Below are 13409 nucleotides of genomic sequence, written 5' to 3' on the forward strand. Positions count from 1 at the left end.
ACTTCATCTATATATACCTCGATGATCCAGTTGTGCTGGAGTTTTGACATGGCCACTCTAGAGAATATCAATACCAATCTGCAGAACATGGCGACACAGCTCAGGCATTTGTGTCCCCAAGCGCTCATGGACGAGCCAATTCACAGCGATGCCTAGTGTGTGAACGGAGAAGTGGATCAAAACATATATAATCGAAGGAAAACAGCAGGAATTGCTTATATACACGATGCTGGAAGTCGCACCCCCAGAATCGAAAGCAGAAGTGAAACGGACACTCGTGCACTAGATCATCTAATGTGATGCGCTTCCCTTGCCGCGAGTGCCCTGCTCTACTTGTTTGCTTCATTATACCTGGCATGGACTCAGCATGGAGAAGATCGTGCAACGGTGACTACCGCTACTACGAGCACCCGAACGCCTAAGTGTGTTGAGGACGGTTTTGCTTACAGAGTGAAGTGGGTCAAATAGTGGATAGACGACGAAGACCTACTTGGCAATGGACGCGGAGGGGCCAACTAAGAGAGCCGATGACGATATTCTGGCATACTCAGGATGCGAAATAGCCGTACGTGCAGAAAAGCTGGGTGCAATTTACTGAGCTGCCAGATGTTGGCCCGGCGACTTTCGATGGTGAATACTCCAGCGACGATTGCAGCACGTCGGCTTAGGATTACGAACGTACGGGAGAGGTCTACTGGTCATGTGGATGTCCGCGTGTAAAGAGATTGAGAATCTCGTCGAACTGGCCTTCGGGTAAGCTATCACAGACAAAGCAACAATCAAATGCGTATCATTCCCTCGTGTTGTTTGTAGGCGCCTCTTGTCGTCATAGTCACATATAGTTCACGCTAGACTAGCGTCTGTTGCGTGACGCGTCTAGGGGTACCAACCTTCTCTCTACTCACCCAGCCTCCCAATTCCCATTACCGTTGATTGCATCGTAAGACACTGCGTAAAATTATGAAGAACCACATCGATCACCGTCAGTGCGCATAAAAGTTGATAAGAGTATTCCTGCTTGCTCGAAACGAGTACATAGCACCAACATCACAGTCAAACGATTAAGTCCAATCATAGATCATACGTGCGTTCGTCTATTAAACTGCAGACTATTTACACGAACAGCTTCCACTTCACATCAGCCACGGCTCTTGATGATGCTCGCGGCCTTCTCGCCGACAGCATACATCGTCGACTGGATGTGCTGAGAGGGAATAAGAGGGAGGATGGAAGCATCGACGATGGACAGTTTCCCGACGCCATAGAAGAGAAGCTCATCGGACACACAGCCACCCATATCCTCAGGTAACATAGCACAGCTGCCGGAAGGATGCGACAGTGTCGGCCAAATGCTTCCTTGCTCAATCATCTTGTTGATGATCTCATCATCAGTCGTGTACTGGGCTCCCGGCGTCGTCTCGACTGGGGTGTACTTCGCTAGTTCAGGGCCCGACCAGACCTTACGGATATAACGGACACACGCAGCAAGAACAGCTTTGTCAATGGGGTTGCTGAGTGCATTGTAAGAGATCCGTGGTGGTCCTTGAGGGTTGGTTGGGTTGATCATGATGGTTCCACGAGAAACCGGCTTCTCCAGGCCGACTAGCATGTAGCCACCTGAGGACGGAACAGGGTACTCTACTACTGCGGCCTTTTCGTTCTGGTAAATATCAGCGAGGACTTTACGCTGTGCTGCGACACCCTTGAGCAGCTTCGCATTGTTCTTGTAGATCGATGGCAAATGCGCGTCATTCTCCTGGGCAAGCACCCGGTCCGCGATACTGTCGTAGTTTTCAGGATCTACTACCGGAAGCGGCATCATCGCTAGACTATTGCCACGGGCTTGAGTCAGCGGTCCAGTCTTGTTGGCACGGTATTCTTCCCATGCTGAAGCGTTGTATGCCGGGTCTGTGGTCAAGGAAAACGAGTTCGGGGTGCTGCCACCGGTGACGTTCCACCCAACGCCAGTATACGGATGGTCTTGGAAATTCGAACCCACACCGTCATGCTCAAGCTTTACAGGGATGCCAGCAGCCTCGAGTGCGGCTTTTGGTCCGACACCGCTGTTCTGGAGAAGCTTTGGTGTGTTTACGGCACCCTGGAAACGAAAATGACAAGTTAGTATATGCCCAATTCTGCAGGCAGCTTGACCTTTCACTTACCGCGGCTAATATGACCTCTTGCTTCGCATAGTAGATCTTTGACGAGCCGGTCTTCTTGTCGGTGATCTTTACGCCCTTTGCTGTGAGGGTTTTGTTGCCGTCGAACACGAGTTCAGTCGCGAGAGACTCCAGTATGACCTTCAAGTTCGACCGGCTCATGACAGGATCGTAGTACGAGTTCCGGGCGTGCGTTCTTTCTCCAGTCCTAGGGTTCATGGTATTGGGGTACCATGAGGTACCATATGCCTCGCCGTTGTTTCCATCGCGAGCGGCATGCGCGTTACCGGTGCCTTCGAAGGCTTCGAAAAAGTCAGTTATATCGGAGTATTGTGTGTCCGTGACGCCGATCTTCAATGGTCCTTTCCCGTAGCTGGAGGTTATTAACATTAAAAGCTGCTCACACGGGCAATGTTTCGCTGACTTACGCCTCGGGGTCCCAAGTAATACCGACTTGATCAATAGTCTCCTGTGGAGCTGGGATGTACTCTGTTCCCATCTTGAAAAACGGATAGATCCCCTCCCATCCCCAACCCTTGTTGCCCAACGCCTCCCAGGCATCGTAGTCTGCCGCTGATCCGCGATCGTATATCATTCCGTTAACGAGAGATCCGCCGCCGAGAATCTGCGCGACACGAGTGTTCCATGTCTTATTCCCGAGGAATGGTTCTGGCTGGCACACGTAGTCGGTCCACAGAAGAGAAGTGTTGAGGGCATATGTGGCGCCATAAGGCATGCGGATGTTTGGATTATCGTCTGCTCTTCCGGCTTCAATGACGAGTACGGATTCTGTACGACCATCATGTCAGTATTGCGTAACTCTAGATTTGTTGGTTAGTCTCACTGTTCTTGTCTTCGGTCAGACGATTGGCCACAACAAGACCGGTGACACCCCCTCCAACAATAACGTAGTCATAAATTTCCTGGGCAGCTGACAGCCCCAGCAAAGCAACAACGGCTAAGTTCCTAGGGTAAAGCATCCTGGCGACCTGCTTCAAAGCGATACCACAAGAAGAAATGGGCTTCGACGAGGGTGGGATGCGCCAGGAGAGAAAGAACGGGAGCTCTTGAGCTCTTAAACTTCTTCACGAAAACCCATATTAACTCTTAGCACTTTCTCGGTACCTGAGCTTGCATGAGTAGTACGGGTACAGGAGTCGGCACACCGTTGTGGCAAAGGTCGGCAACAAGTCTCCGATACAATTAGCAGTGAGCAGTAGATCTGGCCAACGGGTCCCATAGTCAGGCGGCGTATCAAGTCCTTGCAATTGCATGGCACAAGAATGAAGATTGATAGAAACAGCATAGCCCCCGAGATTAGGCGATCTTGGCTAGACGGCTCGGTACTCTCCCAGATGTAGGAAGTCACCCCACCCGCACTAACAACGGTTCCAACACCCCTGCATGATCATCACTTCTTTGATGTTAGAGGACACATCTGAGCGCAGACAAGTGAGTAACATTGCTGACCGCTATAGGTTGCCCTTGCCTCTCCAGGCTCTTGATGGGTGACTCTGATCTTCTTGCACCGTCTTTGCGCTTTTGCCGAGCTCCAAGACGTTGGGCTTGCCAGGTTGACAGCAGCACTGTGACGGCCCTCAATATACCGGTAACTGGAGTAGGGTCGTGGTCTACAAGAGATTGCAGTGTCGCTGCTGCCAAGTTGGAAGGGTCCACTATAATGGACCGCCGGCTCTACAAGAGCTTGCCTCACCTAATATTCCATGGTAACCTTCTATATGAGGGGTCTCTAATTTCCTCTTCATCAATTGCCAACAGCTGTCAGCGCGCAGTTTTACCCGGCTGGTTGATGCAGGTCGCGAAGCCGCCTTCGCCTGTTGGGCAGTCAGCATCGCCGCGGGATGGAACGGGACGGCGGGATCTTAATTGGCTAACCAGCCGACGCCCCGAACCTCGCTTGCAAGCTTGCGAAGTCTACGATATCAGGGTATGCAAGGAATGACATGAGGTGGCGTTCTGATCCTGGAGCACATAGCAAGTATTGGTTGGTCGAAGCATACCAAGGTGGCGTAAAACCACGCTTCAACATACTACTATGAACGTGAAGAGAAGAAACATATACAGAGATCCACACAGGACACCAAAGGTGTATCTGCATTACTGCAGATTCGTGCAAACGCTTACGCAAATCAATCTTTTCAGCTCTTCGGACTATCACACTGATCACGCAGCATTTCCAGCTTTCGCTGACACAAGATGAAGCGACGAGGCCCAAGAGATGACAGCCACACGGTCACGGTCGAAATATAGTTCGATATGCCCTTGCATGCATAATCATCACATTTGTCTGCAACCTGCTCCTCGAAGGATTCCAAGAAGCCAAACCAATGAACGCGTCCTAAGATGATCAGCGCCAGGCTTGCGTATTGTTGGGTTGATATAGTCAGCTTTCAGACAGACGATTGGATGGACGGCCTGCAGTGAGGAAACGACTTCAAGTATGCTTGGGCTTACTATATCTTGAAGTGCATGCTGAAAACATCATGTCTGCCATATGGAGGTTTCTCATAGCCATCATCACAACCTCAAGCCTAGGCTTGTTATATAAATGATTGGAGGGGATCAGTTACGCCCCGTCAGTGCATGGATAGTATATTCCTTGCGAAATCTTGGCACAAGACCAGGGAAACTGGAAGTGGAAAGCTTAGTAGATGCTGGAATTCCTTGCTACTGATGGCAGACGATGAAACGCCATCCTCGCATGAGCCATTCCCAAGAGATCCCCGGTCGACGAGATGGACGGGACGTTCCAGCGGCCCTCCCGAAATCCTAGGGCATCCGATAGGTTCACAAGGGCAAATGGCTGGGATAAAGAGTGCCATTTTGCGCACGTTGCCAACTGATATCGCTTCTCCCTCCCTTCGTGTTTGCACTGCATCTACGCAATATCGGCACCTGCAATGGCGGCAACCGAGCAGCAGGAATGGCCAAATCGAGCGCCCGTCTTCCTTGTTCCCTCAACTATCTTGTGTATATTGAGTACCGCGGTACTCGTATGGCGACTAGTGTATAGTATCAGGGCTAAGCGGAAGCTTGTACTACACGATTACCTTCTCATCATCGCAGCAGTTCGTCAGACCAGAAGCTTTACTGCGAGGGCAAAAGCATGCTAACGAGTCTGGATCCAGATGATAAACGTCGCAACGTCGATAATCCGCTTCAAAACATGTCAGCATGGTCTGGGTCGTCATATTCGGGATCCTAGCATCAGGATGCCCTACGACATCCTGGACTATAGCTACTACCTATGGATCACACAGATCCTAAACCTTATTGCTGTCGCAACGCTAAAGTACTCGATTTGTGGCTACCTTCTAGCCCTGAAATTCTCGAGAGTGTACCTTGCGGTGGTGTGGGCTTCGATCCTGATGGTCACTACATTCAATCTGCTGTTGCCCATCATGGGCTGCTTTTGCAGTACACCATTTGAAGCAAATTGGAATAAATCCATTAAAGGGAAGTGCTTCATAAAGACCAGCTCGCCTCTTACTTACAGTCAGGTCTGTCATCTATTTTGCTTCGTTGCGCGAAATGAGCTGATGACGAAACAGGGAGTAGCCAACTGTGTAACTGATGTGATATACGTCGTTGCACCAATCATATACTTGTCCACAATTCAGTTACCAAGGCGTACGCAATGGGGTCTGCGCATCGTCTTCTGTCTTGGCCTAATGTGAGTACCTTCCGAGGTTTGAAATAACATCAACTGAGCCAGTCCTTAGCGCAACCGCTTGTTCAGTCGCAAAGACCGTCGAACTTTCCGCACTGATGAAGACAGCCGATCCGACATGGGATGGTGTGAACCTCGCCATCTGGTCCGCATCGGAGCTCTCGGTCGGTATACTTGTCGCGTCACTACCTGCACTCCGAAAGCAATTTGACAGATTCTTTCGTCGCATACTCTCGTCGACTTTTCTGGGAATGGGGTCTAAGACGGGGTCTGGTAGCAACGCGATACCACTGTATAACGTCGGACCACCACTTACCGTCGGCAGCCGGCCAACAGGAGGCCGTTCGCGTTGTCAGAGAGACGAGCTCGATGACGGAGATAGTGAGAAGTGCATACTCGACGACCCTGAGCAGCCTGAAAAGAGCAAGATAACGAGAACGATTGTGCATGAGATGCGTAGTGAGAACAGAAGCAGCGTACAGGTCCCAGATCGGGTACACAATATGTACGGCTAGCTTCAGTGAGCCTCCTAGGCTTAGCTGTCTCTCCGTAGCGTTTCAAAAGTAGTCATTGTTGAGAAGTCGGATATTTGCCGCTAATGCGTGTGGGTCTCCGCGGCAGCATGACGATAGTTTGAATAACCTCGCAAGGAAGGAAGAATATGCTTGAAAGTCGACGGACAGGTGTTACACTGTAATGCGGACGATCTTCACGTCGCGCAGTGCAGCACACGATTGAGGGATATGTTGACATCCATGACGTCATCCACGGCGACCTCGGGGTCCCGACCGTCGTATTCTTGCCCACATCGGGCAGCGAGGAGGTGCAAGAATAGCGATTAAACAGACCCTTATGTCGTTACGTGCATATCTTACCACACACAAATGGTAAGGCAGCCTTGTTCCGAACAGCATTGGTATACCGAGAAACCGAGAGGCCGTTAGCGCGTGCCGCGGACGCCCATGAGGCAACCTGCGATTTCTTTTGACGAAAGTTAGATAAAGCAATTCGATATCGCATATAGAGACGAAAAAATTTCTTCAATACATTGACATCAAGTCAGAGCACCCCAGCTACATTCCACAACCTACCATGACTTCTCCCGTTCTCGTTTTCGGCCCGACTGGAGCAGTGGGCAGCGCCGCTGCCATTGAAGCACACAGGCGCGGTGCCAAAGTCTATCTCGCGATGCGCGACACGAAGAAGCCATTGAAAGGCATTCAGGAAGAGGGCAACAGTGACAGCTATATCCGCGTTCAAGCTGATCTGGCCAAGCCCGAGACCATCAAGACCGCGGTCAATACCTCTGGTGCCAAGACAGCTTTCGTTTACGTCGTACATGAGATCCAGGACGGCATGCGAAGCAGCTTCGAAGCGCTCAAGGAGGCCGGTGTAACCTACATCGTCCTCTTGTCTTCGTTCAAGGTCGAAGACCCTCTAGACTCAGACGCCAACAAGACGGACATGATTGGCGCTTTCCACACCGCAGCTGAAAGCGCATTGCGAGCAACTGGCGTCTCATATACCGCCGTGCGACCCGCATACTTCAACAGCAACGTATTTTGGAACCTCGCAGACATCAAGCAGGGTGAAGTCGAGCTCCTGTACCCCAACGTGCAGTTCGACTACCTCGCGCCATCGGACATTGGTACTGTGTGCGGTGCACTTCTCGCAGAGCCACGATTCCAGAAAGAAGCCGGAAAGTCATTCTATCTGTGTGGCCCTGAGCTTCTGACCCAGCGTGAGGCTCACGCTGTGATTGGCAAAGCATTGGGGAAGGAGGTCAAGGTCAAGGAAATTGACGAGGAAAGGTGGTACAAGAAGCTGGCATACATGCCTAAGCCTATACTCGACACGCTGGCGCGGGGAATGCGGGAGAGCGACGCTGGACGCGATGACCCCTATGGCAAAATCTACAAGAAAGCGGTAGAGAATGTGAGAAAGTACACAGAGCGCGAGCCGATGAAGCTGGAGGACTGGGTGAAAGAGAACAAGGCCGCATTCGCGTAGACTGAAGCTTACTGTTAGTCGATATAGTAACCAGACCCGATAATTCACAGCTGCATCCTCTTCTGTATTGCGTGAGACCCTTGAACGAGACCAAAAGCAAAGTGATCCGCGCGAAGTGGACACTGTCAGATAAAGTTGGATACGTCAGTCCAGATCTGGACATAGCGCCCGCACGCGCGTGATCCCTGCATGACGAAGACAGGTGCCGATCACCTGAAACCCAGCAAGTTTCCGTCATCACCACCACGACCCAAACCCCACAATCTCCCTTTATTCTTCAAACCACGCACGACTGTCACCTGCGATAACGAAACATTCCTACCACGAGCTCGAAACCTAGGCAGCCGGCGCAGTCATGGCAGCGAGCATCGAAGCATCGCCGCCAGCGCCTCCAGTGCCGTCGAAACACGCCCCAAACGAGGCGCATACCCCGAGCTGTCCGTCGTGCGGCAGTAGCATAGATATGGCCGAGCTGCAAGACGCGAGGCAAAGGATAGAGGAGCTCGAAGCGCAAATGGAGCGCCTGAAGGAGAAGGCAACAGCAGCTGGTACGCCCCCATAATGCATCAAGCGTCAGGCCGCACTCAAGCCCACACATACTAACAACGTTTAGTCGACAGATGCGCCGACTACGAAGACCAAATCCGCAGCCTCCAAGCGACACAAAACGCCCCTAAACTGCCCCGGACCCAAACCTCACAATCCGATATTGTCAACGCATCCTCACGCCCCTCCGTCGACGCCGATCCCCCACGTCCCACAACCGCCAACTCCACAAAGGCCTCCCGCTTCTCCTTCATCACGAGCCGCTTCCCATCGCCAGCGAATACAGGCGGCATGCCTCCGCCTCCACCGCCAAAAGACCCATCCCACGCTCCACCGGTCGACTACACCCTCCTCAACGAACTCGAGCGCGAGCGTGCCCTACGCGCCAAGGCAGAAGCACGCGTGCAGACTGTAGATTCTGAGATTGAAGAACTGAGCGTGCAATTGTTTAGCCAGGCCAACGAGATGGTAGCGGAAGAGCGACGGGCAAGAGCTAAGCTGGAAGAAAGAGTAGAGACTTTGGAACGCAGGGACAGGGAGAAGATGGGCAGGTTGGATCGCTTGGAGAAGGCTGTGACGAGAGTGGAGAGAGTCAAGGCGTTGCTGGGTGAGAAGGAAGATCTGAAGAGAGAATCGGTTAGTAGCGGATTGTTGTCACCACCGGCTAGGAGGTGATGAGATGCGCGGTATTGTTTCTTGTTGCTGTTCTTCCGTGTCATTTGTTACGATACCCATTTTCTTTTGATCTACTACATTTTAGCGTAGCGTTTGGCATGGCTGGTATTAGAGTGGGTGCATTCTTCGGTGTTGGGGATTGGTATCGGTATCTGGAGGAGTGGATTGTCCTGTAGGAAAAGCGAAGGGCATAGCCTGCATGGATCATACAACATGGTAATCTGCATTAGCCATACAACATCATATTCTGTAAGCTCTGTGTGACAAAATGCAAGCGCTTCTTACTTCATGACTGCCCGGGCAGAATATACGAGACCGTCATGTGTATTACATCACAACAGCATGAGGAAGTAGCAAACCGACTCACCAAAGCCCCGCCAGGCATCGACTCGACTCCTCGCAACAAGAGACCTGATTGTGCAAACGTTCAGACAGCGTCCTGACCATTTGCTATCAGCGATGCTACTGCTATCCCACAGAGAGCACAATTCTTACCCCCAGCGCAAAGGAAAGTCAGGCCGCACTGTGAGCTAGCCAAAGCCACTTACTCCTCTCGTTGCTCTTTTAACCCGAACGGTCACACACACACACCCGCAATATCAAATATGCACCTCAACGCGCCTTCCATCTCATTCCACCCCAGCTCCAGCACCGTTCTCGCCCGGCCAAAAGCTCCGCAAGACTCATAGCACCGGCCTCATGGCAACCATGGTTTCTCAAAACGGTGCCCGTGTACTCAGCCCTATGCTGTCCAGAGCTCCACTGCGTATCCTTGTTCCGAAGGCAGACATTGCTACGTCTCGTCTGGTCATGGTAACCTGGTCCTTGGGTCGTGTCATATGCCTTTTGGTACTGAGTATTTGGGTGAATGGCTTCTGGAAAGAACTCTGCATGTGCGTGCGTATGACATATGGTGAGGATCTGATGTGACGTGTGTTGTTTTGGGCTTCGAGCGATCAACTCAATATTGAGCATGCTGAGAGCGCGATTCGAATGGATTGAACGTGATACGGAAGACTCTGGTGTTTTAATGGCTTAAAGATGATGTCGGTTCGCCTTGGATCCCTTGAAAGAGCGAGGACTCAGTCGCTTAGATTCGGTGGCCGCTTTCGCACAGCGGGATTTCAGTCGTCGCTACGACCAATATGTGTGGAGACTTAGGCATCCATCTTGGTCTCGGGCGAGTTGGCCGTAGACGACGAGCCTGTAGTAAGAATCGTAACCTTCTCGCGGTACTGCCAGCTCGTTCGTCTGATTTTATTATTGGTGACCATCCTCCTACGGTCGTAGAAATGACTCAGCTGCTGATGTTGATGGTCGTTCAGCGGATATGACGTTGCGGCAACCTTCGGGCCACTGCTCTTGAACGCCAATGTGAAAATTCTGTGCTCTTCGAATTAAGCAGCTCATTGTTGTGACGAGCATGTCTCTCGGTATCTGGTAGCCATATTTTGGGTGCCCAGTCCGACACGATAAAATGGGTTCCTGGAGGACGTTGCCTGTGCTCTTTGATGTTCGTGACATGGTTCTGTTGCCCATGTGCTGGTTGCTCCATGGAAACCGATATCTCTTTTTTTCCATTGGCGGTATCCAGCTGAAGACTCACAGTCGTTGTGGAGTCCTGCTGCGCCTTCATTCTTATAAATCGCAGTGCGTTCCTCTCTTCCCTTCTCTTTCTTTTCTTCAGCAGATATCCGACTCTTGATTCTACACATATCAAGTTAGAAACCAAAACATTCTTCGAACTTACCGTCAAGACATACGAAACCACCACCACCTCTGCTACCAATACACTACTCCTACCACTGCCACTACCAACACAAAAGTAAAGTCAAGTACTTTACCTTCCACCTTCAAGTGAGCTACAACTAGTAACTCATGAACCCAAAACAATCCTAACAGCAATTCAGCATGGTTGGCTACTGGAGCAAGACGAAGTTCCTAACCCCCGAACAAAAGACGGCTGCCATAGCAGCGAAGGAGAGGGCCTCTCAGAAGGCCGAATTCGACTTCCGGGCCCGCCAAGCCTGCTCCAGCCCTGCCGTCGTTCAAGTTTACCGAAACCGAAACGGCGAAATGTTCAGGATCGTCTGTAACGAGATGGGATCGAAGTCCGAGTGGATTCCTCTCGAGCAGCAGCTTTTGGCTTCCGGCCACCTTTGGCTGCCCGCTCAGCCGAAAGGAAACGCGGGGCCTTACGACGAATGGTACGAATACGGCCAGAATCAGTCCGACTTCATCCTGGTGGTTGATGCAGATATTGGCTTCAACGAGGTCAATATAGGGATGAGTGACGAGGCGAAATTCTTCCAGTTCAGGGAGATACAAGTTTCGGAAACTCCTTTCGGGAAATTTTGGGAAGGAGTTATGTCGTTTTCTCTCGATCCGGCTCGGGAGTTCTTCAAGATTTCCAACACGGATGGAAGTATCGAGGCACATCCTGCCCCTGGTCTTACGCCCGCTCTCGCTTCCCCCGTCGTCGCCGCTCCCGCCCCTGCTCGCGTCCCTCAAGAGCAGTATGGCAACGCTGTTGGAGACTTCGTCGGCCTGTCTGACGATCAACTCGCGGAGATCCCGTTGTATGAGGGCGACATGGAAGTCCAGCCCTCCTCTCCTCCGTCGTCTTCTCCTAGTTCTGGAGGACCCAACTTTTTGTCTGGCAGCGATACGTCTGCTACTTTGTCGGAACCCCCGACTATCAGCCCATTTGCCGGCAACATGCCTCCTGAATGGTATGAGCAGCTGGACTTCGCTGCGTTTGACGCCGACATGTCTGCCAAAGGTCTCGACCCGGCGTCGTTGGGTCCGTATGCCGACTACTTCGCCACGCAGCCATACGTTACGGCCTGATTTTCGACAATGAGGACCTCCTGGTACATGTTTGGCGTTTGAGAGAATTGCTTTTTGGGGGGGCTATTGTGGGTTAATTTCTTACGGTTTGTATGTTGATTCTGGAAATACAAAGAGTCATCGCCAATTGTAGTCAGCTTGCTTCACATGTGATGTCTGATACGTATACTCATCCTTTGGAGTTCAACTACCTGATACAGACCACTAGTATCTCCAAAGACACAACAGCCGATCATAGAAGCTCGTAGACATGAACGTCCGTTGACCCTGACTATTGAGATCTGGCTGAGAATCACTGCCATAGTTCATGCTCTCGTGCTCCTCGAATTTGGCCAGTACTTCAATCTGCCAATCCTTGGAAGCGCTCTTGGTGAGCCTGACGATCCTCGTACCAGCATGCATGCAACTGACAAGCAGCAGGATAGCCTCTGGTGGCGGTTCTGATCTCCACTTCTCTACGCCGTGATGTGCGGGTAGCTTGGGGTTTCGGTCCAGTAGCTTCAATCGCCATACGCCTCCCCCAAGGTTGGCCTCCGCGAGAACTTGACGACGGCCTGAAATAGGTACGTGGAGAAGCCGGATATGATCATCGTAGCTGCCGGTAATAATCAGACCACCTTGGCTGTCCAGATGCACGGGAAGAATAGCAGTGACACCAGCACCATGTATTTTCCCATCCATCCAGGGCACGCTTCCTCCAGATCCGTCCGACAACTCCGCAAAACGAAGCGCACTGTCATCTCCACCCGACAACAATCCTGAGCCATCCGGTAAGAACGCGAGGGTCCAGGCTTCCAGATCATGCGATGCGACTTCCATCTTCGTAGGCGCATCGGACTCGTCTTCCGTATCTATGACACCAAGACATACTTGCCCATTCGATAGAGTCATGCCGACCATGAAGGACTCCGGATGCCAAGTGAACGCAGTGATGAGTACATCTTCTGGGAAGTATTGGATAGTCTTGATGTGAGCGATTTTGGGGTCGCGCTGCCACGACTGAAGTTCGTAGATGGCGAATGCGCCTGTTGAAGTTGCAACGCCAAAGTTGGAGCTAGTGACATGTGTCAAGAAATGTATGTCCAGGATAGCCGATGGCGTGGACAACGTCTGGACGATATGGCTGCTCCAGGTCAGTACTACGTCGAAACACGCGTAATAAACACAGAAAATCCGCAAATTATCCTACATACACAATATCGCCATCAACGCGTACCAATATCAAACTGCCATTGCGCTGCTGATTTTTGGCGCTCACTTTGCCATCGTGTGGAGCGCTCCCCGCGGATTCTTTCTCGTCCGACTTTTCGAGGTTGTACGTGCCGATTATCGCATACTGCGGATTTAGCGGGAAGAACTCGATACAGCTAGGAGGGAGATCGAGCTTGAAAGACGTGAGAGATTGTATCGAAGTCATGTTGCGCGGATGGTGTACTTTTCTGACAGCCTCTCATTTCGGTTAGTGGGCTAGGTGACTA

At 51.5% G+C, this 13409-nt stretch overlaps 6 protein-coding genes across 6 annotated transcripts; 4 read left to right on the forward strand and 2 right to left on the reverse strand.

Moving 5' to 3' along the window:
* Positions 1–1138: 1138 nt before the first annotated feature.
* BKA58DRAFT_455049 (choline dehydrogenase) lies at positions 1139–2952 on the reverse strand (the record flags this gene model as incomplete). Its single annotated transcript, XM_046174530.1, has 3 exons — positions 1139–2098; positions 2163–2532; positions 2588–2952. Coding segments are annotated over 3 exons (1695 nt in total), but the record flags the coding sequence as incomplete, so codon positions are not given.
* A 2128-nt stretch (positions 2953–5080) lies between these two features.
* BKA58DRAFT_410162 (uncharacterized protein) lies at positions 5081–6365 on the forward strand (the record flags this gene model as incomplete). The annotated part of the gene is made up of 6 exons (XM_046172201.1): positions 5081–5248; positions 5309–5680; positions 5732–5853; positions 5903–6118; positions 6176–6309; positions 6340–6365. The coding sequence occupies 6 exons, from the start codon at positions 5081–5083 to the stop codon at positions 6363–6365; spliced, it is 1038 nt and encodes a 345-aa protein (XP_046027987.1).
* Positions 6366–6503: 138 nt separating this feature from the next.
* BKA58DRAFT_380862 (uncharacterized protein) lies at positions 6504–7933 on the forward strand. Its single transcript, XM_046169948.1, has one exon. It carries the CDS (start codon positions 6943–6945, stop codon positions 7858–7860), a length of 918 nt encoding a protein of 305 aa, XP_046027988.1. The 5' UTR covers positions 6504–6942; the 3' UTR covers positions 7861–7933.
* Positions 7934–8081: 148 nt separating this feature from the next.
* BKA58DRAFT_467719 (uncharacterized protein) lies at positions 8082–9370 on the forward strand. The gene is made up of 2 exons (XM_046175071.1): positions 8082–8408; positions 8474–9370. The coding sequence occupies exons 1-2, from the start codon at positions 8216–8218 to the stop codon at positions 9079–9081; spliced, it is 801 nt and encodes a 266-aa protein (XP_046027989.1). The 5' UTR covers positions 8082–8215; the 3' UTR covers positions 9082–9370.
* Positions 9371–10854: 1484 nt separating this feature from the next.
* Positions 10855–12033, forward strand: BKA58DRAFT_133152 (uncharacterized protein). The gene has a single exon (XM_046164438.1). The coding sequence runs from the start codon at positions 10993–10995 to the stop codon at positions 11929–11931; it is 939 nt and encodes a 312-aa protein (XP_046027990.1). The 5' UTR covers positions 10855–10992; the 3' UTR covers positions 11932–12033.
* Positions 12034–12135: 102 nt separating this feature from the next.
* On the reverse strand, positions 12136–13348 carry BKA58DRAFT_410164 (uncharacterized protein; the record flags this gene model as incomplete). The annotated part of the gene is made up of 2 exons (XM_046172202.1): positions 12136–13054; positions 13125–13348. 2 exons carry the CDS (start codon positions 13346–13348, stop codon positions 12136–12138), a joined length of 1143 nt encoding a protein of 380 aa, XP_046027991.1.
* Positions 13349–13409: the final 61 nt, after the last annotated feature.

The sequence above is a fragment of the Alternaria rosae genome (assembly GCF_020736505.1).
Source record: "Alternaria rosae strain MPI-PUGE-AT-0040 chromosome Unknown BKA58scaffold_3, whole genome shotgun sequence".
Lineage (NCBI taxonomy): Eukaryota > Fungi > Ascomycota > Dothideomycetes > Pleosporales > Pleosporaceae > Alternaria > Alternaria rosae.